Consider the following 26,882-nt stretch of genomic DNA (forward strand, 5'->3'; position numbering starts at 1 on the left):
TCCAAAAAGTCAGCAATTAGCGGTGCCGCTACGGCGCAGCTCGACTGCGCCGAACCGGCGCTCCGCTCCAACCGCTCACTTCCACCACATTCAAACTCCTTCCAGAGCCAGCCGCGGCCCCATCAACAAGTCGCACCGCATTTTCCAACCCCTCGCCGGCACACTTTCGAATTCGCGACCCTCGGCGCGCGCAAAACCGCCACCGTCCACACCGTTCCGTCGCCGACATCGGACAACCGCCACCGGCACACCGCCGCCGTCCGACGGTAAAAAAGGGGCGTGTTGCGTGCCCCATGCCGCTAGTGTTATGTCCATATGGAAGTCGCCAGTGCTGTGAGTAGTGTTTGAACTCGCGGAGGGTGCGATAGGGATTTTTCGTTCGTTTCGGGGAAATTGTGCCGCCAGGGTTGTCGCGATGGAGGTGTTTCCCGCACTGATCGGCCCAAACGACGACTTCAAGGAGTTGTGGGAGAGCGACCTGGACCCGGTGAGTACCCCGACAGGACGAAACCGCCCCCCGTGCCGCCCATGGTTTTATGCATGCGGGTCTGGATGCGGGCGAGGCGGAAAATCGTGCGTTTTCGAGCGGTTTTATGCTCCTGCGATGGGCATAAAAATATCTTTATCGCGCTTTTATAGGGCATAAAGTTAGGTGCGCGGCGCCCTTGACTCTTTGCTAGACTGCAAAAATATTCGCAGTGGCGTAGAGGCATAACGACCCTCCGTTGATGGGCGTCCCGTGGGGTGTCTTATGACCCCCTAATGATGATAATACCATGGTATTTGTAATTCTAGTAGAAAAACTATCATTAAGCGACTCATTAGGGAGCAATTATCCAGAGATTGTGGGTTTTTTCGTTACGAACTGTCCCAATTCTTACAAAATTTTTCGGTAGGTTTCGAAAAACTGGTCAGTACGTTCTGTTTGTTTCGCATCTTTTCCGAGAATGGTTCTGATAAAAAGCGATGTAATTCGGCGCCGCTACTATCGACATTTTCGATTTTTTAATTAGCATAAATTTGCATTTTTAATTGTGTTCGAAATACCTCCGGAATGCTTGTACGGTCCAAACATCGTCGTTCACAAAAATTAATACCGTGAAGGCAAAAACATTTAATTAATTTTATTATCGTATTACTATTATCAATTATCAAAAATATATATGAAACACAATATGCTCTATAATACAGCAGCAATCTCAAATTTTGATTAATTTATTTCACAATTAATTTATTTTGTTCAATAAAAATTGTGGATTACATAACCAAAAATCTTTTCTTTTTTCCCTTTACTGTGATTAAAGTTTACAAAAAAACCTTTTTCTTATTTTCCAATCTGCTTTTTGATTTTTAACCCGATCCGCTTTTGAACTTCTGAAATTATTTTTTGCCGCACTGATGACAAGATTTTGAGGAACTGCCATTTCGACGAGAACTGCAACTGGACGGTACGCTCCAATTTGATATTATTTTAGCCCACGCGGTACAGTGTGGGACACTGTGTATCCGGCATTTTGCATAATAATCTAGAAATGGCAATTTAACGCTTTCGCCGAAGTGAAAAGAAGTATTTAAAAAAAATGAACGGGTTTGAAAACTTCACGAATTCGGAGAAATTTTGGCCGAAGAAAGTACTGTCGATTCGAATTTAGCTGAAATTTGAAGTTGGTGTCAATCTCCACCGAACTGTTGCAAAAGATGGAAACAACAGATTTGACTTAGTTAGTTTCGTACCCCACTGAGTAAGAGTATACTGGGTGTTTCACGTCAAGTCAAATTTTGATATTTTGTCTCAGATTTCTGAGGCAATATATCTTTTAACAAATGCATCACAGACTTTGACCAAGAACACGTTTGTATTACCGCACTTTAAAAAAATCTGCTGATGAAAGCTCAAATTTGGCAATTTTTGGATTTTTGAAAATTTCGAATGCTTCACTTTTCGAAGCAGCGAAGAGGATGTATTTAGCACCGTTGGATTCCTCTCTTCAAGGTGCTTCTCCCAAACCCCAAAACATTCTATTGGTTCTGACAGTTTTCGAGAGAATCCCAAAAAACTACTTTTTGTCAGTCTTCTCTACTTAATTTGTTTCAAAATGGTCGTAAAGCAATAAATCTTCATTATTTGGAATCTTCTTGTCAAGCTCTACGACCTGGACTACTTTTGGCCTAAATTGGTTCACATTTGAAGTGATTGCTGATGAAAGCTCAAATTTGGCATTTTTGGATTTTTGAAAGCTTCGAATGCTTCCCTTATCAAAGCAGCGAAGACGATGAATTTAGCACCGTTGGATTGCTCTCTTCAAGGCACTTTTCCTAAACCCTAAAACTTTCTATTAGCCCTGACAGTTTTCGAAAGAATCCCAAAAAACAAATTTTTGCCTGTTTTCTCCACTTAATTTGGTTCAAAATGGTCGTATAGCAATAAAGCTTCATTATTTGAAATGTTCTTGTCAAGATCTACGACCTGGACCACGATGACCTGGACTACTTTTGACCTAGATTTTCGAATTTTCGATTTCTATACGATTTGGGAGTTTTTTGAATTTTTAACTTCCTTATCAAAACGATAACTCAATTTATTTAGCATCTTTGGATTCCTCTCCTCAAGACTCTTTCCTTAAGCCCAAACATTTTCAGTTGGTTCTGACAGTTTTCGAAAAAATCACAAAAAAATAGTGTTTGACACTACATATTTTCCACATAAGTTGTGCTTTTTTTACGTTGGACACTAAAGTGCCTAACATGCTGACCTACTCGTATCAAAATGAACATGTTGCTGAATTTACAGCGATGTCTGAGTATTCTTCTCTTGTAAACTAGTAAAACTGACAACAGTGCACTAGACATTGACGCTATTTATAACCTCAAACTTAGAAAACTATAACCTAATTCAACGGACAGCTTTGCAACCAAATTAAATACAAAATTTTCATGGCCTTCCTTTATGCCAAAACAACGCGAATGCATTTTACAATTATTTTGATCAGTGTGATGCAATGGCGCCTCCATTCTAGACCACCCGGTATGACTCTCTAATCCGATTTTCACTTCTTCGAATCGCAAATCTCAAATATGATTTTTTTTGCGCAACACTCCACCTGACTGTGACGAATTAGCCCCCATCGAAATCTTGTTGCTTTCACATTCTTAAACCCCGTTTCGCGTTTGATTGATGCGATCGATGATCGATCAGTCGAGCAATTAAAACGTCAATTGTGACCAGTCCTTGAGACACTTTCGACAAACTATGGTCTCTGAAATTTTTTTTACATGTCATTTTTCGATCCACCAAATGCTCGTTGCTCGAAGGGGGGACTTGACGAGCCGTTCGATAACATGATAACAGTTTATTTTTACACCTGTGCCGGATATCGACAATTACACTACAGTGTTTGCTCTCGTAATCCGCAAATACTTTGTGTCTTTTGCACGCCGGTATGGCAAGCGGTCGATTTTCGACGCGCTGCGACGGACGTTCCGCCGCTCGCAGCCTGGCGGGGTCGAAGTGAAACGGGGATTTGCGTGCTTCTAATCTCGATTAGGTCCTGGCTGTCTTCACCTGACGTTATTTACGACTTGATAACCGTCGAATTACTTGAAATAATTAAGTTATCAATCGATTTCCTCTAGAAACTGGGTGAAGATTGTGCAATGAATGCTATCGCCGGCTGACATCTTGCCCGCGACACTTTATTGCCGACAAGCATAATCTTCGACTCGAAAATAGTGTTATCACCGTCGGGATTACGTTTTTCTTTCTTTCGGCGAGTGGAAAAATCACGGTTGCCATGGCGATCGCCATTCTTATCTCGACGCAAAAATCTCGTTTTTCAATTGTTACGGTCGGTCGGGCCGCCATTGTGTGGGTCACGCTTTTTCGATCTAACGAGATCGATTATTCGCATCATGAAAACCACCCCGATTTCGACCGACTCACTCCGATTAATGATGAAGAGAAGGCTCCGCTCGAGGAATCCCCAAGCCACTATTATTATTATTACGTAAGCCGTGTTCTGAGAGCGGTCCGCGCCGCGAATCGCCGATAAGTATAAGCCGAAGCAGGCCGTGGAAAAGTTGTCGCATACATGTTAATTCCTGATTGGTCGCCGCCTAATTAGCGATCGCTCTTCCCCCCGAAGGCCCGAAATCGAAAATCCGCCCCCCCCTCCCACTTGTTGACGGGTTTGGAGAATTATTTACCGAGGGATACGCAGAAGCGGCGTAAACAAGTTGTTTTCGTGGAGGTGGCGAGGGGCGCGATGGCGTCGCGAGGGGAGGCGGCGGTCAAGGTCGCGTTGCGCAAGCGGGGCCCTCCAACAGGTGGTGGTCCCTGCACAATCAGGGGATCCGTGAAAGGCAGTCGGAATAACGTGGAGGTCGTTTACACCGAGGTACTGTTAGGTGAGAGCGCGAAAAAGATTTTTTCCTGCGTTGTCGTCGTGCTCGCTTAAAAATAGGAGGGCGTTCGCCGGGAGGAGTAAATATTTTGACTGGGGCAAAAATAGCGGATGGCGGCCGGAGGGGAGGCACCGGAAGGAACCGTCGGCTCTCCCACGCCGATCCTCGAGATTTCTCTCCCACCGAAACGTTGCAATTATCAACTGAACCGGCCGGCTTAATTGAATATATTATGCTGATTTTTATTCATTTCTTTCGCCGGGAAATGTTACACGTTATGAATCCAAGCAGTCTGCGAGAATCTCGCGGTATATGCAAACTCAATTGGGTTAAGGTCTGCCCAGTTCCGTGTCAATAGCGGCGATAATTATTATTTTAGTGTTTTCAATTCGCCGACACGATTTTTATTGTGCGAAATTTGAACCAATTCAATTTTGGAATTACTCAAATAATCGACCATACTTTTTCCGATCGATTAATTTGACCGACTGAACCCACCACCGACCGTACACTTAAAACATTTCTAATACAAAACACTTGAGAATCGGCAAGACTTGCACGTGGTGGTTTTATATCATTCGCCTTGAATTCTTTTTGACACTCTTTTTGTTGGTCCAAAACTGGAGGCTTTTGATTTGACAGATCTAGAAGAATTCAGAAAGATTCTTAGACCATCCATCAATTGATACCAACCTCGGTGAAATTCCCTGCGACGAAAAGTCAACTTCATGTCATTGGTGTTGTTTGCTTAATCTTCTACCAATCGCTTTGAAACTTTTTTCTCTTCCAAGTGAAGGTTTCCCAAGTAACACCCAAAAGTGAGGCACACTTGTCCAGTCTGCATCTCCTGATGCGTAGCGAAGGTTGTTTATAAAGGACTTATAAGTAGTGGCCCTGATGCTTACCCTTGAGGTACACCCGACAATAGTTTACTAAAATTATCGATTTTAGGGAACCTTAACTCATCTAGTGCACGATAAGTCGAAAAATTAGTCACACAGGAACAGCTCTTAGTGTATTTTGTGCTGAATTCTATGGAGTCACTTTTGGACAGTTTTTAAAAATTTCAGTAAAAAGCAACTTTTCCAAAATTCTTCGTGCATTTGTCGTGCATTATGCCAAACCAAATTGAAACAGGAACTACATCTTGTCCTTGCTGTTGGACGTATTAGTCTGTGGTGGGTGTGCCAGGATATGGCTTCTCCTTATTGAGGAATCCCACTTGTCCCAACCGAAGAGTGTGAAAAAATTTTGACAAACAAGACGAACTATTTCCCCCCGCTCGAATTGGAGCTTTGCAAACCGGCTGACGTTGGCACAGTGCCCCCTAGACTGACCTTTGTCGCCTCGAGATTTTGTTGCCAGGCAATTGTGACCTTTAGAAACCTGAAGGAACCTCCCGAGAGCTCTGAAATCTCATCGATCTCGTCGCACCTTTCCAATCGATCCCGCAATACCTTATCAATACTTTACGTAACGCTATCACGCAATCGATAAACAGGGGCGTTATCTCCGCTCTATTTGATAAAATCGAAGGGCACCACCCAGTAAACAAGGCGGAATTTATGCAACCGAAACATCCACGGGCCCACACCGGACACTTGGGGGTCACGCTCCGCCTTGACATTTACGCACCTGATGGTCCAGTTTTCCGGAGAAGAGTCCGCTGTTTCCGAGAGTACAGTTGCATCAACTTAATTAGTCAAGTTGGTAGACTTGAACTAATTAAGCAGTACGGAACGAGCTTAATTAGAATACCAGTGCGTTGCTTCTCCGCAGGAATTGTACAAGAAATTCGAACATGGGCCAGGGTGAGCGTTCCAACTTTCATCCGGATCAGCTTTCTTGTCCGCAAAACTCCGGCTCGATTGATTTAACACACCGGTTGGTGCGGCGTTTCTTGCATCACCCACACCGACAACTTTCCAAACGCTCTCCATATATCTGTGATCGTGCATGACATGGTCGTTTTGTTCCACTGCCGAGGGAAAATTTCTAATGTCACCTCACCTTCCAGTCGCCAAAAAAGTCCACCAGAACCGGCGGAATCTTATTACCTGGACCAGGTTTTTTCCGTTCGAGTGTTGGACGGAGTAGATCTCTGGGTGCTCCCGTTAATAACCTGTCTGTGGTCCAGATTGCTGAACGGGAAAGGTTCAAATGTAGAAGTTTTTTGGTCTGGATTGTGAAGCTGTAGGAACTGGAAGAACGGATGTCGAAACGAAAAAATGATTCATTAGAGGAAATTTCTAAAGTCCCGGAAATCCCACGGATGGGTAAACATTGATTCTCGACTGGTTTATTTTTAGATCGCAGTACGAAAACAAACACAATTAGATTCTCTTCAATTTTTTATTTCATTCAATTCTCGTTTGAAACATTTTGGAAGAAGTTGTAAAAATTGATAATTAATAGTTATTTGTATATCAAGGACGCGAAATCATTCTTTAACGTCCCGAGAGAAAAATTGTCGCCGAGGGCGCTTGCGGCCGAGGCACGACAATCTCGAAGTGTACACAACATTTTTTCTGCAATCCAAAATTTATAATGTGTTCAAAGTTTTCGAATAAATCTCGACTCCGGCATTAAAAATCTGGAAGTTTATCTGATAATTCCACACGAAATCAGTTAAGTACTATATGTCATTATGTACATCAATGCGGTTTTTTTAAAGCAATCTTTTTTATAAATCAAACATAAAATTTGAAAGTCTTAAAAACGCCTCGACTCTGATAAGAATTTTTGATAATGTAAGAAATTCTTAATCGATTTTAGCATGTATGAAATTAGATTAAAAGAAAAAACCTTTTTTTTTTATAAACACAAAGTTCCCAAATTTTTGAAGTTTTTGAAAAAAATCTTGGCTCGGACCAGTTTTTTTTTTTTTTTTCGGATGAATACAAGAAATTGTTAACTCGACCCTTGGCAATTTTTTTCACGATCGACGCGTTCGATCAATTCGAACCCCCCAATCGATCGTTGACCTCGTCCGGAGGCGGACCAGCCCATCGTCTCGAAAACCCACCGGTCCGAATCTGTTCGTCATTAATCCCGAATTAGAATTTATGGCTAGTTTAACGGGCGGTTAAATGCGAGCGCCGCTTCCGGAAACCGAAACCAGGAAGCGGTCCGCGTTTCCAATTAGCGAAGCGGCCTCTACCGCCCGTACCGCAACTACAACGGACAGATAAATCTGACGTTTGATTGACACGATCACGATCGGTTGGCCAACCGCGATGGGAACCGAATTGCAAAATTTCACCATTGATCGGTGAAAAAATTCTCCGGACGGATTTCTCCACCGGATTTTCGAGTCGAGTCGACCTTATCGTAAATAATCGACGTCAAATTTGACCCCTGCCATTAACAAAGTGCATAACGTGTGCGTACAAAAGAACGAGTTACCTAATCGTTTTGGTTTTAATTATGAATAGCTAATGGCCCCCGGACAACAAACCACTTTCACTCCCGGTGCCGGCGATGGGCGTTAAAGGTCCCTTTTTTCTGGCGCCGTGTTTGGAATTTTTCTAAAATGTCAAGCAAACGGACGAGACCTTTACGGCCTCTCCGTATCGCTTCTTTTAATGGAAAACCGCGATAACCTTTTTTTAAGCGATCAACATGTTTTTAGGTGCATTATCACGTTTCGACTGACCCCGTCGATTCTTCAGGGACGACTCCAGGAACCGAACGAACGTTCAACTCCAAAAATTATTTGCTCGAAATTCGACATGATGATGACGCCGTGACGGGGCGTATTATTTTTTTTACCTGTTTTAAATCAATTTTTATTATGAATTGTTGCATCAATCACGGTGATAAAATTCAACTAAACAAATAATATTCGAATTACTTTGCTCATTGGGTTACGAAATCGTGCCAAGCATGTGCCCACCGGAACCAATGAAGAATTGAACATTTAATGAGAGAAATAATAAAATTCAATCCGGGACAAGTTTTCGATTCACGATAAACAACATCGACTGGTTTGGTTACACCGCTAGGATTCGTGCAATTCGAAAGGGAAAATCCTGAATACTGCGAAGAAGTGTGAGGTCAGATTACCACGAATTTGACTTATCAAAGAACGATGCTTGTTAAGCGAGATTCAATTGACAATTTTTACGGACAAGAGATTATCATGGGTTAGGAAATTTTGTCGACTTGACCGATTAAACTACATTGTTTAACATAGTATGTTCTTTCAATGGAACATTATCACGCACTAAATCCCGTATCACTAATAAGACAGCGAATTACATTTTCTCTCCGATAACAGACCACGAACGTCGAATAAATTCAACTTGTTACGTCATCGTTTGTGATTAGTCGGTGCCAAATAATTTAATTACCGCTGAACTTACATAAATGTTGGGGTCGAGAAAGTAAAATTGTAAAGGTGACAAGTCCCGTCAAGAATGCACTACCTGCACCTGTTGCACAAAACCTTGATGCTACAAGTTTCTGCGTTATATCACAGTTAAAAATATTTTTTTCGGCTCTGTTTTCAGTTTGAAAATTTTAAAAAACATAATTTACGAAAGACTCGCCAGAGGTACTGATGGTGTCAATTCAAAGCTTACGAATAGAGCTTTCGTTGGATATATCGGGTGTTCATTTAAAGTTGTTGTTGAAGAGTCGGTTGTTAACGCACCACTCGTCAGTCTGCACAGTAAAAACACAAACACACAAACAACGCCAAAAAGTAAGGTTAGATTTAAACAGCTGATCCGTTAGTGCGTTCACAATCTACTCTTCAAACGCCTACTTTGAGAATAAATTTAAATGAACACCCGTTACAACACATCATATTTTTAGGTTTAACTACCAATTATGTACCATGATTTAAAAAAATGACTTTTAAAATTACAGAAAAATCGCACTTAATTATGTATATGTACTTAGCTATTCGTGAATATTTAGTTTAACTTTGAACATTTAAAAAAATGATGTCAGGATAGATCAGGTCATGGCAGTGAAAAAAAAAGTATGACGGAATTAGTTAAGAGGGAACAACCGCTTAATAGTTGGCATAACTGTAAATTGTTTAAATGAGAAATGTCAAAAACATGTCGCCTACATTGATAGAAGAAACCTACTCCTACAGATTTTGTTAAAAATTTGGACGAAACGAAGAAATAAGAAAAACAATTTTATTAAATTTTTCAAAAATATTGCTTATTTGGAAAAACCGACTTGACTTTTTATTTCTTATTGAACCTACTTCAAAGAGATTTCGCTACAGGAAAATAGATTGAAAATTTCAAAGTTTTTGAAAAAATCTCCAGTGTTGGACAAAATTTTTACTTTTTGTGGTATTTCCACAAGAACTGGTAATAAAATTTTCGGCCCCCGTCTAAATTTACTGAGTTTTCATTTGCCTAAATCGTCTTGAAACAGAGAAAATCGAAACAGGAATTTTTAATGAAATATTTTAGGTTGGTGGCACTGAGTGTCAATGACATGGGAATTTTTGGCAAATGTAAGAAAAATTCTGCTCCACTGTGTTAATAGTTATTTGTATCACAAGGCCAGAAACTGTCTTTTTGCTAGTGCGAGCACGGTTTGTGGTCCGAGGCGTTAGTCGAAGCCCCACAAGTGCAAACACAAGCACTAAGACTTGATTTTTTGAATTTGAAATTTTATTCGTTTTTCGTAATGGCCGATGTTGCCGATGGAAGAAAAATAAATTCCCTATCCGGGTTAAAATATTTTAACAAAAAATTTTTTTTTTGCTTTAAAAAAAATTGTCGGCCGAAAACATGTGTATCACACGGCCAGAAACTGTCATTTTTCCAAGTGCTTGCACTTGTGGGGCCTCGGCTAACGCCTCGGACCACAAACCGTGCTCGCATTTGCAAAATGACAGTTTCTGGCCTTGTACACCTTGTATACAAATAACTTGTCAATGCTGCTGAAGATAAAGGAAAATAAAAAGATATTTTGACAGTTTTCCCAAAAACAAAATGAATTTGAGATTTCGATACAAGAAAAGCAAAGAAATTGGTAACATTTAAATACGTCTTGTCTGCAGTGGACCATAAACCAGATAAAACTTGACCACCTTGTTGAGAAATGTTCCGATAGGGCAAAAGCTTGAGAAGAAAAATTTTGTTTGTGGTCAATTCAAATTTAAAATTCGTATTCAGTGTTCAAATTTCAAGTTCCAAAAAGACTGATTGTCGACAACATGTAAGAGATTTTTCTAATCTAATTGCCCATCAGAATCTATAGATTAAAAAAAAAAATCGAATTAAGACCAAGAAATTGTCTCCCCTTGCATCACCATTTTTAATTAGGTGGATTAATTCAATAACATTTTCATAATAATTTTGTGTTTAGCGTGATGAATTATTATAAAAGAAATCATAAAAATACGATATCTAAAGATTACGTTAATTCTGTGTGCTGCCATAAAAAAAAAGTTTTTCGTCAAGCCATAAAAGTATCACCTTGAGATTTGGATTGAATGTTCATAAAATTAGTACAATTAATTAAAGGCAAATTTTCAAGAAAATCTAAATCATTATTTTTCTCTAAATTCCTTTTTTTTGAGAATCTTGACTTGCGTATCAAATAAAAGCTCTGATCATACTCACTTTTATAATAATAGGAAACGAATTTGGGGACGACTTATGCAGGTTTTTATGACGTACATCCTAATACTTTTATGAGGGTTGGAACGACGGTTGCTGTCGGCCGTCATAAATTACTCTAATTATTGAAGGTTCAGAAATGAGCCGTATTTAAATATTTCTTACTGGGGTCTTAAACGCATTTTGTGCTCTGCAATTTTTGCGAAATAATAAAAAACGAGTACGGACCATTAGCTGCAAACGTTCGGAGCCTGCGAAGCGACCGAAATCAGGTATTATTTACGACATCTTTACGGACAAGTCATAAGCCATTGTAGTAAGAGGCAATCGGCTTATTTTATAATGAGTTGACCGAATTTGATTGTTTTAAATGATTGAACATATTTTAGTTTTAACAACTCAAAAATAACAAACTAGTCAAACCACAAATTAACAGAAAATTCATTGCTTTTTGATTAAGTATAGAACTGACATTTGCAGATTCGACTAAAAAAATTAGAAAAAATAAATGTAACCTTCATTTGTCTAAAGAAATGTACTTGACATGCTCGTAAAGAAAAGATTGATTCCAATGCCAAGAAAAAATTTCATGCGAATTATTTTGTTGAAAATTAATAAACACTTCTCGTGACCTTCCGAGTAAGACCACTACTGTTGTAACAGATTTGTTGTATGTACAAATAACAATTTATCATTTGAATTGGCCATTTATCTATTCCAGAAATTCAATTCGGTAGGGTTTTATCTTGATTTTTCGGTGAACTCCAAACGAGTTCAATGGGACTAAGCAAAGACTAATGTAGCGGTAATCTTAAAACTCATTGCGTCCATCCTGCATCTGTCATAAATTAACATGATAAACAAGAACTCTAATTGTTCCCTGCGTCACTACTTTGACTATAAATGACAATTTTCTTAATTCAAATTGTAGTCTGCAAATCAACATTCAATTTTTTTTAACTTCGAAACTTCATAGAACTCTATATTGTTATCGACTATTTATTAAAACGGCCCTGAAACAAACGGTTGTTGCCGATAGCGTGCCATTATTTTACAAAGTATGTAAAATCAAAATGTACAAGTTACTGCGAACCTGGCTAATGTCATTAGAAAATGTTCAGTTTGTCAAGCAAACTAATGACAGGACGTGTTCCGCAATCAAAAAATTGCTCCGATTTCCCAACGCATGGGAGCAGATCTTCCGCCAGACTGTGTCCGTCGTTGACATAACTAGACATCCGTCGTCCATTCAGCAGTCTCAATTATTAAAACCACCACTCGCCACACCAATTTCCCGAGACAGGAAGACGATAATGGCGAGCTGTAACGATATCCGTTTTATCTCAGGAAGGAAACAACTGACACCAACTGACTTTTCTTCTTCATCACGTCAGAACTGGGCCATCGTTTTAGTTGTTTATCGTAAATAATGTGCAAGGTATCTAACCTCATATGCAAAATAAGCAAACACGCAGGTAGCACATTTTTTACCCGATGCACCGCGGGGCCATCGCTCCACAAACTGTCAAGTCTGTTGAACTTTGACACGTTCGATTCGATTCGTCGGCGATTTTTCGGACGTTCCTCGACTCTTATTTGACCAACGGAACAAGTTGAACGACCCTGACCGACGATTAGCGGCCGGTGTTAGCGACGAACCACTAATTCGGGTGGAGTACGGTCCTGGACGGGGGCGGCGACGAAACGATCTATCAATCAATGCGTACTGACGCTTCCGGTCGGACAGGTATCGAGCGGAAACCGATTTTTCGACAAGAGGAAGTCGATAAGATTACTTTAATTGGAAGTCTTTCGGCTGTCGGGAAGCTTTCGCAGGTGATTGAAGCTTCAAGGTCGTGCGTCGGCCATTTGCCAGACAGGCGCTACTGCAGCCGCAACTCGTGCTAATCGGCTCTAATCCAGTCGAATTAAGAAATGTTCAATTTTGCTTGCCTTGTCGACAAATGGCCGATGCACAATCGCGAATCTTCACTACACTCCACACTCAAGTATCCAGCGAAATATCATTGTTATTTGTTTTAATGTCGTTCCTATCAAAAGTTAAATCTTGACAGCAGCGCAAACTCCTCTTTGACCTCCTTTTCGCACTTAAATCTGCGCGTGATTGTCTTACATCCCGCAATTGGTCCACATGTAGTACTCTCAACTGTAATTTGCTGGCAGCTGTTAACATTTACATGGGCAAGAGTGCACGTGGTACTCGGATCAACTGACGTCACTGGTTTCATTAAAAAAAAATGCCAGATTTTTCGTGCAACTCGTGCGAATCGGACGACATGTGGCGTCCCATGTTTATAAATCGGAGGAAGGAAAACAAGACATTGTTGAAGGAGGAGACGGAAACAATGCCGTATTGTTTCATGCAACCGTATTTCCTACTTCGGTTTGCAACATGTTCTTTTGCAACTTTGTCTTTCGGTGCACCAGTGGCGTGACGGAGATGGACAAGCGCTTTGCTCGATTGCCATTATCGTCTCCCAAAAGAGTCTTCATGATGACGGTAATATTAAAGTCCACAACGTAACGATTTATGTCAACTGACCAGTTTTCAACCTTGCTTTACAACTGGTATTTCCGTACAGTACTACTTGGTACTGAAACGTCTGCATCTCCGTTCTGTTGGGAATCAATCCCATTCATAAATTTATTTCCGGCGACGCTGGCTACGTTAACGTGACTCGGTTCTGTCTTCAACGGTACTTGCATTCCATTGATGACAAGGACTCCGAACCCATTACAAACTCATTACGACCATTCATCGATGGAATTTTGCATGTCTCCCATAGTCCATTATCGATAGTGATCACTTTGTCGAGTAGGCGCCTTCAAGACTTTCAAAAACATAGTCTTGGGTACTTTCGTTTTGTCATAGTACTGTTCTGTCCCCACCACGTCATTTGGAAGAAACCAGTGAAAGAAAGAAAGACGAGGGTGTCCAGACTGTATTTGGTCATGGTGAAACCGGCCTTAGACAGGGTACCGAGTAGAAAGCTAGAGAACGTAGTGGAAGGCCGTCGACTATTCATTTCAATTGTTTCCGACACTTTTCGATACTTATTTTCGATCGGTACACTAATTGCATCCTTGACAGTGTTTGTGTATATTTTTTTTCGAAAAAAATCTGCGATTCATTCGAAAAATTGCTTGCGGAAGTTGTTGCAAAACATAGCTCGGTGCCTCATTTCCGGTCCCGCACCGGTAATTACCTTAATGTAATAACATTCTTGACGAGCGTCACGTTTCGTATCGATCGGTACCGCATCTCGAAAGTAGTACCATCATCATCATCCCGAAACGAAATTTTTCGCGATTTTTTTCCTCGCATGCCGGCACGGAGCCATTGACCTTTACTTTCTTGGTATGGCGAGATTAATAGGTTGGCGTAATTCAGCCTTTCACCCATTGGCGTGCGTACCCGTGGTACTGTTGCAAATTGCGCGGCCTTGCCGGCGAAAAAAAAGCGACGGAAACGCGATTTAAAAAATAACACCATTTGATAAAACCAGGGAAAAAATCGCTCGTTGCACAACGCTTCCTTTGCTCATCTGCTGAAAGGTCGCCCAGAGCGGTGCCGGTACGACCTTGGAAGAGGAGGCAAACGCCAGGAAATCGTCTAGCTGACAGTGTGGATGGTAAAAGTGCAAACCGAACCGATCTCTATTTGTACAAGATAAAGCTCGATATGGAAAAATTAAAGGTCACTTGTATGTTGTACCCGATCACGATCCGAACCAGTGGCAGCGCGGTCATATAAAAATATGGTAAAAACCGGGAGGAGTCATAGTTGTTGGGGTTTTTCTCTGAATGGTTCTCCCACTGGAGGTCTGTTTTGTGCATCTAGAGTGGAACGACTCGGTTGCATCACTCGAGTCGTGTTTCTCATCATCAAAATAATGAGGACGGGGATACGTTAGTTGCATCGAAACAAGGACGACGATGGCGGATGATTTGATCATCTTTGAGAGATTCTTTGTGGCGGCTATTGTTGGCAAATGACTCACATGTGTGACCTCTCCGTCACATCAGTCATATACGCTATGTTCCTGATTTTATGCAGGTGGTACCGGGATTTCACTCTCGAACTTGCACAATCGGCCATTTTATAATAGTGGAAAACTATCAAATTTACTGGATGAACATCTAATAACAGAAATAGTAACAATAATGTAAATAATCGTGACACACAGAAGTGGGATTCAAAAAGTCGTCGAAAAAGATTCAAGACAATTTTTTTAAAAATTTTATAATTGTTTATTAAAATTTAACATAAAATAACATTTTTAATTTACAATGCGAAAATTTCCGATAATAATGCGGAATCTGGAAAAGTGCCCCGAATGCTTGCAGCGTTTCCACGTTGAATGGCAAGGGAAATCCTCTCAAAAAGGAATTTCTTAGATTTTGAATCCCCTGATTCCGCGATAAGTCGGTCTCCGATGACATTAATGAAATCTATTGTTTCTTTGCACCAAGGGCCTAAGGTTTCAAAGGCTAAACCTTTAAATATGTAGTTTGACGAAATAATTGAACGATATTTGTTATGTTTGCGTTTGCAAGCCATTTCAGCGGCAAAACCTGAGACTTCAGATGTTTTCAATACGTAACTGTCTGCAAGTGTATCTACGACAGTAACGTCCCAAACCAAAGGTTGACCTTTATTCCACGGTACTAAAGTCAAATAATTATAAAATTAAATAATTTTCCAAGAAATGGATTGACGGATTAGAAAATAAAAAGAAAATAAAAGGACGCAGAGAAAAAATAACAGTTAAAAAATAATACTAGGCATAACAATCGCATTACTGGTAGAGGTGTTGGATTTTCTCATGGGCTATGAGTCATATCAGCGCTCTCGTGTCTTTGCATATAAAGTAGTCAACGTTTTCAATTTTCATTTACAGATTTTTCACTGCTTTATCGATCCGTCTTCGCACAGATATTTCCAAGGTCACAGCCCATGAGAGAATCCAAAACCTCTCCGACTGGTATTATACAAAAGAAAAATTAAGTGGCGAAGGAAAAATATTAAGAAAAACATATAAATCAGATTTTTGGGACAAATGTGAAATAATTACATGCATTTAGAGTGAAAGAAGGCGGAAATTTAACAAATATGCAAGAGAACGTCAACAGTACTGATCGTACCTTTTAGTAACAGTTTAGAAAACTGGAAAAGGAAAAGAGACCACCATAAAATTTACAGAGAAGTTACCACTTCTTATTCATATTTCTATATTTTCCATAATCTTGCTTTTGTTTGAATCCGGTCTTTATGCATCTATAAAAAATGTTGGAGGCGCTACTTTACACTGCACTGGCAGGAGGTAATTTGAAAAATTATTATATGGCTCAATTGTGACGGTTTAATGCGCGTAAATGTCATGTGCAACAGATAAGAATGATAATACACAACTGGAATTCTGCGACTCGAATACAAAAAATACAATACATGTTATTTTTTATGTGAGGAAGTTGTAACCAAGCGAGGGATTAGAGTGGACAAGAATTGGGTTGGTGCACAAAAAAAAAAATTGTTGACCATGCTTGTATTAAGAAATCAGAGTGAGCCGATCTGCGAAACCACTTTCTATAAGATTTATGCAGATTGTGCAGAGATAGAAATGATAGCCGAGACACTTTACAATTATCGTATTATGACATGATTAGATGTTGGTAGCAGTGGTTTCGAGCCTTGCAAACTTGGACAGTTGTACTTGTCGCGACGAGTTAGAAATTAGGGTTTTGCAAATCTATAGTCCATTTTTTTTAAAATCAATTGTCAATGTCAAAATTCCCTCAAAGACCAGGCTGTACCACCCTAAAACCTTTCGTTTCGGGACACCTCTATCGTAAAATCTCCCTAGATCAGGTTTGAGGTTATATCAGTAATTTTCAAATGTCAGAAAAGTTTCAGGTGTAAGCAAATTTTATACCAAAAGACAAGAAATAAAGACGACGATAATGACACTGAAAAGTGCAACTAAACATATACAGGAAAATGGGAATTTATTTAATGGGTTATATAAGCAGTTTACCTATTCATTTTCAGAATCTAACCCCCAATCGTCTTCCGAATATGATTCTGCGGAAGAAGAATGCCTTCAATTGGTAGATTTCCCATCAATTTTTTCCAGTCCTCTCTAATCAGTTCCTCGCAGTGACGAACCCATATATTAAAAGAAAATACCTCGAATATGATGTGTGCATCTTTACTGCAAATTACCATGATCGGTTTTTCTGTCTGCATTTCTTCACGTAATCTAATCATAGCCAATTTTTCTTGTTGTTTTCGGAAAATCATTTAACTTTGTATTTTTATTTAAATGTAATTGCGGCTTCAATAGCGCAAGCGCTTTCACATCAAAATGACTGACATACAGTTGACATTTTACGTTGCCAATCTAATAACTATCAAATAACCAGTGGCTTATACCAACATGACAACACTTTGACAATTGATTTAAAAAAAATTGGACTATAGAGGAAGTTCTGTTGACGCAGTAGTCTCACCTTTTTGAAGGTTTTCATCTTTTCGCTGATCTACAAACAACAACATTTACCAATTTGTGTAGAGCAAGAAGGAATCGTCAAGAAATCCTCCGTGACATAACTGTCGGTTGAAAATCTTTCGTAGATTCGTGTCCCTTCCACTCCGTACAATTATTAACGGTCAAGGCTCGTCTGGAATGTTTTAGCATACGAATCGATGACTTTCTATGAATAATTTCCGAGTCCGTCACGAAATTCCGAAAATTCTTCCGCCAGATAACATTTACACAAAAGAGGGGCGTGTAAATTGATGGCACCTAATCACCGTAATTAGACACCGGTACGCCACTGTCTCGTCATGCTGCTGCATGTTGGAAACAGGATTGGCGCGTGATGGGGCCGAGGGGAAACCCTACACTTTCAACTGTTCACTTCGGGGAACACTTACGTAGGCCTACATCAATGAATTATGTAAAACCGAATCCATTAATATTCACGATCCTGTTTACTTCGATGGAGGCTCCAGTCGACTTGTTCACGTTTCCGCATCCTGGAAGACCTCGACCGTCTGTTGTTTCAAAGCGAAACAACCCGGGTCCGAGAGCACCGCCTTGCGGTACACCTAGCGGAATGTTTCGTTTCAATAATTGTGACTGACTCACTAAAATCTGTCTTGCATCCGCGTTGACTTGCATCGGACCGTGCAAAGGCACGCCGAAACCTCTCGGTCATCCATCCCGATGAAACGATCTCGCCACGTCCAGGAGACTATCACAATGGCACATCTTGCAGGCGGCGGTCTCCGTGAAAGGCATCCTCGATTTTTTCCCTTCCTTCGAGAAGTGTCAGATTCGCGATGGTACCGCGGCCGTGACCATTCGGTGCTAAGCGCGGTCATCTAGCTAGATTCAGGTTGTTGACATCCGAAGAATTACGCCGAGCCCGGGCCAAGGACTCGGCTGTTGTTTGTGCGTACGAGGCGATTTTTTCGCCCATGGTACGCACCGGATACTGATCACGCCACCACTCGAGTACCTGGTGCAAAAAACATCTCCCAAAACAACAAACGACAATTACGATGATCGCACCAAGTTACAAGTCTTGCAGTTGTGGTGGTACCAAGACATCGAAAGCTGTTAGAAAGGAACCACCACACAGGTACTACCACAACAATTTTTTCGCGAAAGTCTTTTTCTTCACAGAATCTTCCCCATCGCCTTTGCTTCCACAGCATCAGCAATCAATCCATCTCTCCTTCCATTACCTTTCCCTTCTCATTTTTGATTTATTCAAACACCTTTCCAAATCCACATTTTACCATCTTTATTGTCTTCATCTTCTGCTAATGTATTCCCATCCGTTTGTTCAGATATTTATTTGACATCGAAGACCTTCGACCTTCTCGTTACGAAAAAAAACACCTCTCATAAATCTGCTTACGCCCCGTCGTAAATCTTTCGATTTGAGGCGAATTCGATTAAGCTTCGCCGCCCCCAATTTTACGAGCCGCCACGCACAGCCGACCCTGCATATTAAGGGGTGACAGCTCTCACACGGGGGTGTCAAGGAGGCCGTACTAGATTAGAGTCGTGCTAAAAACAACCAGCAGACGTGGCGGCGGTTGGCGGCGCGACGAAAACAAGTGACGGGCAAATGTTCGAGTAAATCGAAGCAGAGCAGAGGCGGCTCGTTTCAATTATCGACGGTGACGCAGGCTCTGCCCACGGTGGAGATGCTGGAAATCGCTCGAAAGTGACCCATTTCCCGCCAAAATCGAATGTGAAGACCACAACCGGGTCTATTCGAATTGATTCATGTTTAATTTCATTTCAAAGCCACCTACTGCGAACAGTTTAATGGATTCGGTTGTGGAGAGTGCTGGGAGTGTCAAGTTTGGTGCAAACACAGAAATGTGACGTCAGCTGGTTCCTAATTAAATTTACCGCCAAAATTGCTCTTGCAGATGGAACTAGTCTGCTCCCAAATTCACTCTTATTCCCATAATCCAATACAACATATTTGTATTCAAAATTCCCGCCTTTTTCTAATTGTCAATATTGACCAATCACATGACATTGCTCGTAGAAGCGACAACGCTCCGCTCCGATTCGAATTCATTCTGTTTGAATAAAATATTAGCGCCTTGCCCATTTAAAATTCAAACGTGGGTCTTGCACGATTATTCTTCGTTCCGTCAATTACCTTTCCAAGGTTATCTCGTCCGAAAATTTCGTCAAGTTTGAGGTTACGCTACCGGCGGGTACTAATTTGTCGTAGTTAACGCGATGGTGTTTTTTCGTTATATCACTTGAACAAATTATAATGTTGTCATCGCTTTTCCTTTGGCAGTGCGTCGACCCGTAGGTAATTGGGCAATAAATGGCATCGCCACATATTTAAATTTATTTAATCTGGTTCCATTGGCCGGCCAATAGAGGCGCGAGCGCGATAAAGCGCCCGAGGGGGGCCACATATCAATAGGACAATTTAAGACCACATTCGAACGATTAATTTGCATGGGGACCGTGCCCCCCATAAATCAGACCGTTTGCATAATTATTCTCGTCTGTCTATTTTTTAACCGTCTGATTAACGACCAACATAGTACCACCATTAATTGATCACGTGGTGCTACCCACCATCTTAGAAAGTGGACCATCATCGATTGTGATGTCGGAAGAGGGTCGTTTTACTTGAACGACTCTTTTGTCATAGTTTCGTAGCCGACGTCCGCATAGCTCAGCGCAACAGTTGGAACGACTCTTTTAACTGTAAACTTGCAGTACTTCACTGTTTACTGCCTTGCAACAATTAACGTTATGCATCGCATTGTTTGTGGTGATCGGTCCCGCGCCAAATGACAACACAAACCAGTTAAATTGTTACTCTGGACACGACAATAGATGAAAGTACCAGAGGTACTTTCACGGCTTTTTCTGACGGCGAGCGGATGGAGCTCAAATCTTTCAAAAAGTCGACGTAGAAAGTGGAAAATGTCATACCAGGACCAAAATAATCGAAAATCTGAAATCCATCCAAGTCGATCAGTTTAGTAGAAATTCAGATTTATGGATCGTTTATTCTTGGGACATAATGGATCGTATAAATTTATGTCGAAGTCATTATCAAAAGTTTTACCTCTAAACACTCATTTACAAAATGTCATTGTATTTGCTTATTGACTAAGAAACGAATTCTTCATTGTCACGCTAATGTGTAAAAAATAATTACAACAGGAAAACTATAGCTAATTAAAATCCTAAATGATAACATCTTACAGCGTGCAGAGTGCTTCGACCGATTTTGACAACTTTCGCAGCGCCGGCGGCTAAACCAAGAACTAACCTAGCCGACAAGCTCACTCGAATATTTTTCGGTTTCGACGCAGTCAACCGTCACAAAATTCTTTCTAATTAAACTAGTTCTTCTGGTTTGAGCTTCTCACTGAGTTAGTTTCGTCGAAATTCAAATTAGGAATTTATTAATGAAAAACAAACGACTTAACTTCTACAAAGACGAAAGCAATCCTTTCGATGCCGTTTTCAACAAAAAGATGCAATCAAATTTTAGAAACCGCATTCGTTTCCCAAAATTCGTTGAAAAGATGGGACACAAAGTAGATCCTTGCGGGAGACGCTCGTTTTTAATGAAAAAATCTATTGTCATTAGTGATAACCGCAATTGTGCCAATTACTTTGTTATCTGATTTGTGTCACGAAAACTGAATTTTTTTAATTAACCCTTTTGGAATCATTCAGAGTTTCATAGTAAATCCGGAAATTGTTGGTAGATTTTATCGACATTTTTGCAGAACGAGTCTAACAATTAGAAAAGTAAAGGATTAAATTCTAACGTGATGAAAAATACTACACAAATCTGTGTGGATGCCACGAGAGTTCAATTGGAGACAAATCTGGCGTTTAAATCGGAAATGTTTCCCGACATCACCATATATGTAATTTTGATCGTGTGGGAACGCGCATTATCTTGTAACATGCATGATGTTGGGACAAAAGGTGTGACCTGCTTCCAAATACAGCACTCCATATCACCACCTTCGTAGTCCTATTCTTGGTACGTCGAGAGAAAGACTCGAAATGGGTACATTGTGAAGGTTTCTCTGAAGATTGTTCTTTCTTTCTTTCTTCTGTTTTTATTATTCCTTTGCGACCACTTACTTTCCTTTGTCACCAACCACTTCCTCTACATAAATTCCCTCTTACGTAAACCGCAATCCTCTTTAAAAGTGTTGCGTGCATGCAAATTCGTGATTTATAACGACGACCCGGCATTTGTCGCTCGGCTCACCTCCACAACGACCTTGCAATCTGCTGCGCTATTGTGCATTGTTGAATTGATGCAGTTCGCAGGTGGAACTCGACGACGAATAACCAACGATATCCCATTCGGGTCTTTCGAAATACATAAATTCTTCGGAAGTTTTCACTCACCACGGACCGTGTGGGAATGTTCTCGTTTGATGGGTTTATCGTCCTGGGCGGTTTGAAAAAAACCCAACAAATGGGCGCGGACCGTCCGAATTAACATTCGACGAGGAGACGCGCGGTGTCAACGGACCGGCCGCGTGGTGCGGCTCGACCGGCGCATCCACCATACCGATCGTGCACGTGAGGGTTGGGTGTTGCGGAATCGCGACCTTGAACATGTACGGAGTAGTTTTGTGAAAAATGACGAATCGCGAGGTTGATTCGCAATTAATCAAAATCGTTGCATAACGAAATAACAAGTAACGAGTTGCGTAACGTGCACTGAGATCACAGGCGGCTCCATCACTACACAAAGTACTCGTACAGTGTTCCAGTTTCTGCAAGACGAATTCTCTTGATACGTCATCAAGCTCTAGGTTCTGTTATACTTCAGAAACTAATTTGTTGTGTGCTTGCTGTGCTTACTTCGACAAAACATATTTTCTAGCTAGTTTAGTCTCATGTCCGGTGTACCCCAAGGCGCTGTCTTGGTCCATTTTTATTCAAAGTTTTACTCTTCCAGAGCGAAAGCTCAGTTAGGCATGTTTTCTTGACATTTAAAAACACCTACATTGCACCGAAAATTTCTTCAAAATAATAATACGAGTTGCTTCTACGGAAATAAATAGACCGTGAAACAAATGCTTGTTGTTTTGAACATTGACAGTTATAATTTGATTGCCGTACCTGTTGCCGTTAGTTGTATACAAATTTTTAAAATTAGTGTTGTATTTATCCAGAGAAATGTTTAAGAACCGTGATTCATTAAAAGTTTTCTGATACCGGAACAGCGCATCAAATGGTACCATTTTGCTTTTGGTAAGTACCTTCTGAAAGAGCTGTTTACAACTGGTACCATGAATTTAAGTTTGAGAGGGTTCCATTTAGTCACGATTTACGTGCAGGAAGACTAATGTCTACTGTTACGGAAGAAAATGATAATACAGGTGTCCCAAAAGTACCGCCTTTCATTGAAGGTACGTCATTTAGGGATGTAGTAGAGTGCTGGAAAAATGTTTAAAAAAAAATCCTGACCCTCCATTTAGGAAATATACACAATTTTTAAATATAAAAAAGGCAACGCTGTAACCTGAGAATTACCTCTACCTAGAAATACGCAATAGCATTGTATTACATATTGAATACCGAGCCAACCGTTTTGATGAGCTTGAGAGGTAACACAACAACCAAACACTTCAACAAAAATTATTTTATTAAAATAAATTTTCAAAATTTTGCCCATTTGCGGCTAAACATGCGTTGGCTCTTTTAACGATGTTGCTGTGAACGCGCTCAGGCAATTCACGAGTCACCGTAGAAGTAGATATTGAATTTTTTAAACTATTTTTCAGTACTCCATAACATTTCTAGATGACACACCTTCAAGGAAAGGCGGTACTTTTGGGACACTCTGTATAATGATGATCAAATCACCTATACACCTATAGGATTGTAAGAAGTACCGTGGGTACTGGAATTCCATTAATAAAATTTACCACTACTATATAAAATATTGAAATGTTTCCACTTTCTCTAATCCTCACTCTATAATTTAAACAATAAAATGTCATTTAATTTTTTAAATGAATCCATTTTAGACATTGTAATGTCACATTCACATTATAGATAAATGATTTATGGTATATGTACTCACAATCAGAATACATAATTATTTTCTTATCGATAAACTTGATACACTTGACTTGGTTTTAACACTGTATTTACAAAAACATAAAATTTCACAGAACCATAAATGTATTGTAAAAGTAACGTGTCGTGTCAGGAACAACTTGATTAAGTTTTCAAGAAATATCAAAAGGGCGTTCGCGAATGAGAATTCCTTTGGTGTAAAGCAATAACGAACGTTCAAAAAAAAAGTGGCCAAATGGCCTGGCGCTAGCTTTTGTTCCCGTTGACGCATGGCTTAACTTTACCAGCTGTCAAACGTCATTATTTATTCAGCGAACAAGCATCGATATGATTTTTTTGCAAAAACAGGTCTTAGAACTAACCAATGAGAGTTTCAATCACATTTTTTTTCCGAAAGCTCGATACAACATAAATATGCAAAAAATAAAATGAAAGAAAATACAACTTTAAAAGGCAGCTGTAACATAATCATCTAATCAAGTTTTTCCACTTTTTAAAATTCTACAGTTACAGTTAAAATCCTTGACTTATCTTCAAACGATCAGTATTGTGTGCAAGTGCGAGTTATTATTAAGTTTTGTTTGTTTTTTTTTTCTTTTCAAATTGCAACAATAAAATATACGACCTAACTAAAACGTAATAAACAGAACGATAATAAACTTGAAGGCCAAGGACAAAAAATGCAACGGACGAAAATCAAGAATTACCGGAAAGCTGAGGCCAAGAAAATCTTTCAGTCTGTCAGTCAATTATATTCCTAGTGTTAAAATGGGAAAGCGTTACGCTCGTTTGATTTGTATCGTTTGTAAAATTTCCCCATTCGACACGATCTTCGAGTCGTGCGGATTATCGTGAAACGAACTGCACCCTTCACGTTTCCAGATTGGTATCGCGCTCCCGTCAGACCTATTTGTACGGATTATCAGCGACTTATTTGATTAGCTCCGTGGATTCTATTTGTACTTGGAGTGCTGATAAACATGATGCAACACGTGGGCGTATTGTTTTTTTTATTGACTCAAACCGCAACTCTAACAATGAAGCGTTACATCCCATCACGACTCTTCCCCCCTTTACCTGTTACGAAATCGCCGGATTCTCTGCATTCGCTCGTAACAATTTAACTTGGAATTCGTGCCAGTTTACGACACATTTATTTTTCAAAGCGCACGATAAAAAAATTATCACTCCTTATCGACGATTATGTCGAATGTGTGTCATAATTGTGTTTGAAAACGATTTTCAAGCACCACAGTAATATTCCTGTTTCTTGTGGTTCGTTAAAACGGACCGGAATGTACTCCGGACCGATATAATAACACTGTAAGTACTTATTGCAACAAGTACAACGTAGGAGGAAAAAAATGAGGTAATCGATTGTTGTTAAATAAGTCAGAGCGTTTTATGACCCATTGAATTGTGGGATCGATAAGAATTTTATAACCGCGCGAATGTTAAATTGTCTTTGACCATAAATGAAACGTACCAGTTATTAATTTATTGGGCACCGCAAAGCGCAAACCGCCCTTGATTCCCCCGATCGCGTGCAAACAACTGTACTGCACTTCTTGTGCCACCACGTGAAAATGAAAAACCTGACGAACCGCAGCCCACGATTACTCACCCGTTCGATTTATGGAATGTAAAACTGTAACGGGAAATCGGTGAGAAAACGCGATCTCGGCCCCCCTCAATTCCGTTGACATTGGAGGAGTCGCGGAGGCAAGGTGAAGGTTTCGGTGGTCACAAGCGTGGAGAATGCGGAGAGCGTTGACTCTTCGCCGCGCATTGCCGGTTGCCTAGTCCCTGGTCGGTGATGTATTGCTGGTTGTCTAACTCGCCACCGTTTTCTTGCAGACCATACACGAGGTGTTTCGTTTGAACGCCGCCGGCGACGTCGAGTGGAATTACATGGAGAAGGACGTCGTCATCCACGACCGACTGATGACGGACGCCGCCTTGGGGACGAGGCCCATCAAGACCGAACACTCGTACAGTCTCGCGTCGGACGGGGATTCTTTGCCTGACTCGCCCATCTCCCACAACAAGCTGGACGGTGAGTGTTGGGGTTGTGAAGATCCGCAGAAGCACAAGACTGAGATTGTTTTTATTTCGCTATCATTTTATTTTATTTTGTTAAATCTCCGGGCGGCAGTGTATAGATCTTCAAAGTGATTGATTATTGCTTTAAGTGACTTTAGAAATTTTTATAATCGGGAACCCTAAAGTAAGTAATTGGCGGCTTAGCACCAAGGTCAGAAACAGAAATGCGAAAAACATTGCAATAAAACACCTGTTCTATCGATGTAGTTTAAATAAGGAAAAAATTAATTAGTGAAGTTGATGTTAGTGAATTTCAGATTGGCTCAAATAAGTCCCCTTTTTTTCGTCAAGAGAAATATCAAATGGCAAGAATTGCTAATTAGAAACGAATTGCCAAACAGAGAAATTGACAGAATGGCTTGCACATGTGGTTAGACAATTATTGCGACCTAATAAAAAGTACATTTTTGGTATTTATTAGTTGATATTTACCAAGTCACTATAAAAGGTTGTGACGTTTTTTCTTGTGTTGCCAATGCAAATGTTGGTAATTCTGATGATAATTCCGTGTTTGAAAATAGACATAGGCGTACGCTCTTAGCAGAGGGGCGTGAAAAATTTTTAAGCAACATATCGGGCCTTCAAATAAATATATATTTAGAGTAGGCGTAGGCGACATTCTAATTTTGTTAACAGTGTAAAGTAATTTTTGTAGGTAACTAATTATTCTCCGGAGTTACACAGGTTACATAGTAAGCTTTTTCCCAATTTCATATTGTCATATTCCGTGGAGGGGGAATAGGGAGAATGCATTAGAAAAATTAAAAATATTTTCTAACCTAATTTTATTTCGTTAAAATGTCAGACGTTTCTTGTGTCATTTTCTAAGCTGGAAAAATGTTGCAAACAATTGAATTTCCATAGGTTGCTCTAAATATAAATTTATTTGAAGGCCCGTTATAAAAACAACTGATTAAAGAAAATGTTCGATATGATGTTCACCTTGCTGCAAACAACATCGACCTCTTCCATTTAAATTATTACAAACATTAGTCAGCAATTCAGTTCGTCCCACATTTGCTTTGGCATCTTCAACTGGGTGTTGTAGTTTTTGCAAATCGTTAATCGAATTTCTAAACGCTACGTTTTTTAAATGGGGAAATCAAGAGGAGTCAAGTCAGGTGATCGGTTTGGA

The 26,882-nt window shown here is 40.2% G+C and overlaps 1 protein-coding gene across 1 annotated transcript in view; it reads left to right on the forward strand.

Annotated features, from left to right (window-relative positions):
- Nucleotides 1–65: 65 nt before the first annotated feature.
- The window catches only part of CrebA (Cyclic-AMP response element binding protein A), a 33,039-nt gene continuing 6,222 nt past the window's right edge, over nt 66–26,882 (forward strand). Inside the window, exons 1-2 of the mRNA XM_069056898.1 lie at nt 66–487; nt 25,502–25,700. Coding sequence (XP_068912999.1) covers nt 416–487; nt 25,502–25,700 — 271 coding nt within the window. The 5' untranslated portion in view covers nt 66–415. The remainder of the gene's footprint in view (nt 488–25,501; nt 25,701–26,882) is intronic.

Source organism: Tenebrio molitor, chromosome 8, assembly GCF_963966145.1.
Source record: "Tenebrio molitor chromosome 8, icTenMoli1.1, whole genome shotgun sequence".
Lineage (NCBI taxonomy): Eukaryota > Metazoa > Arthropoda > Insecta > Coleoptera > Tenebrionidae > Tenebrio > Tenebrio molitor.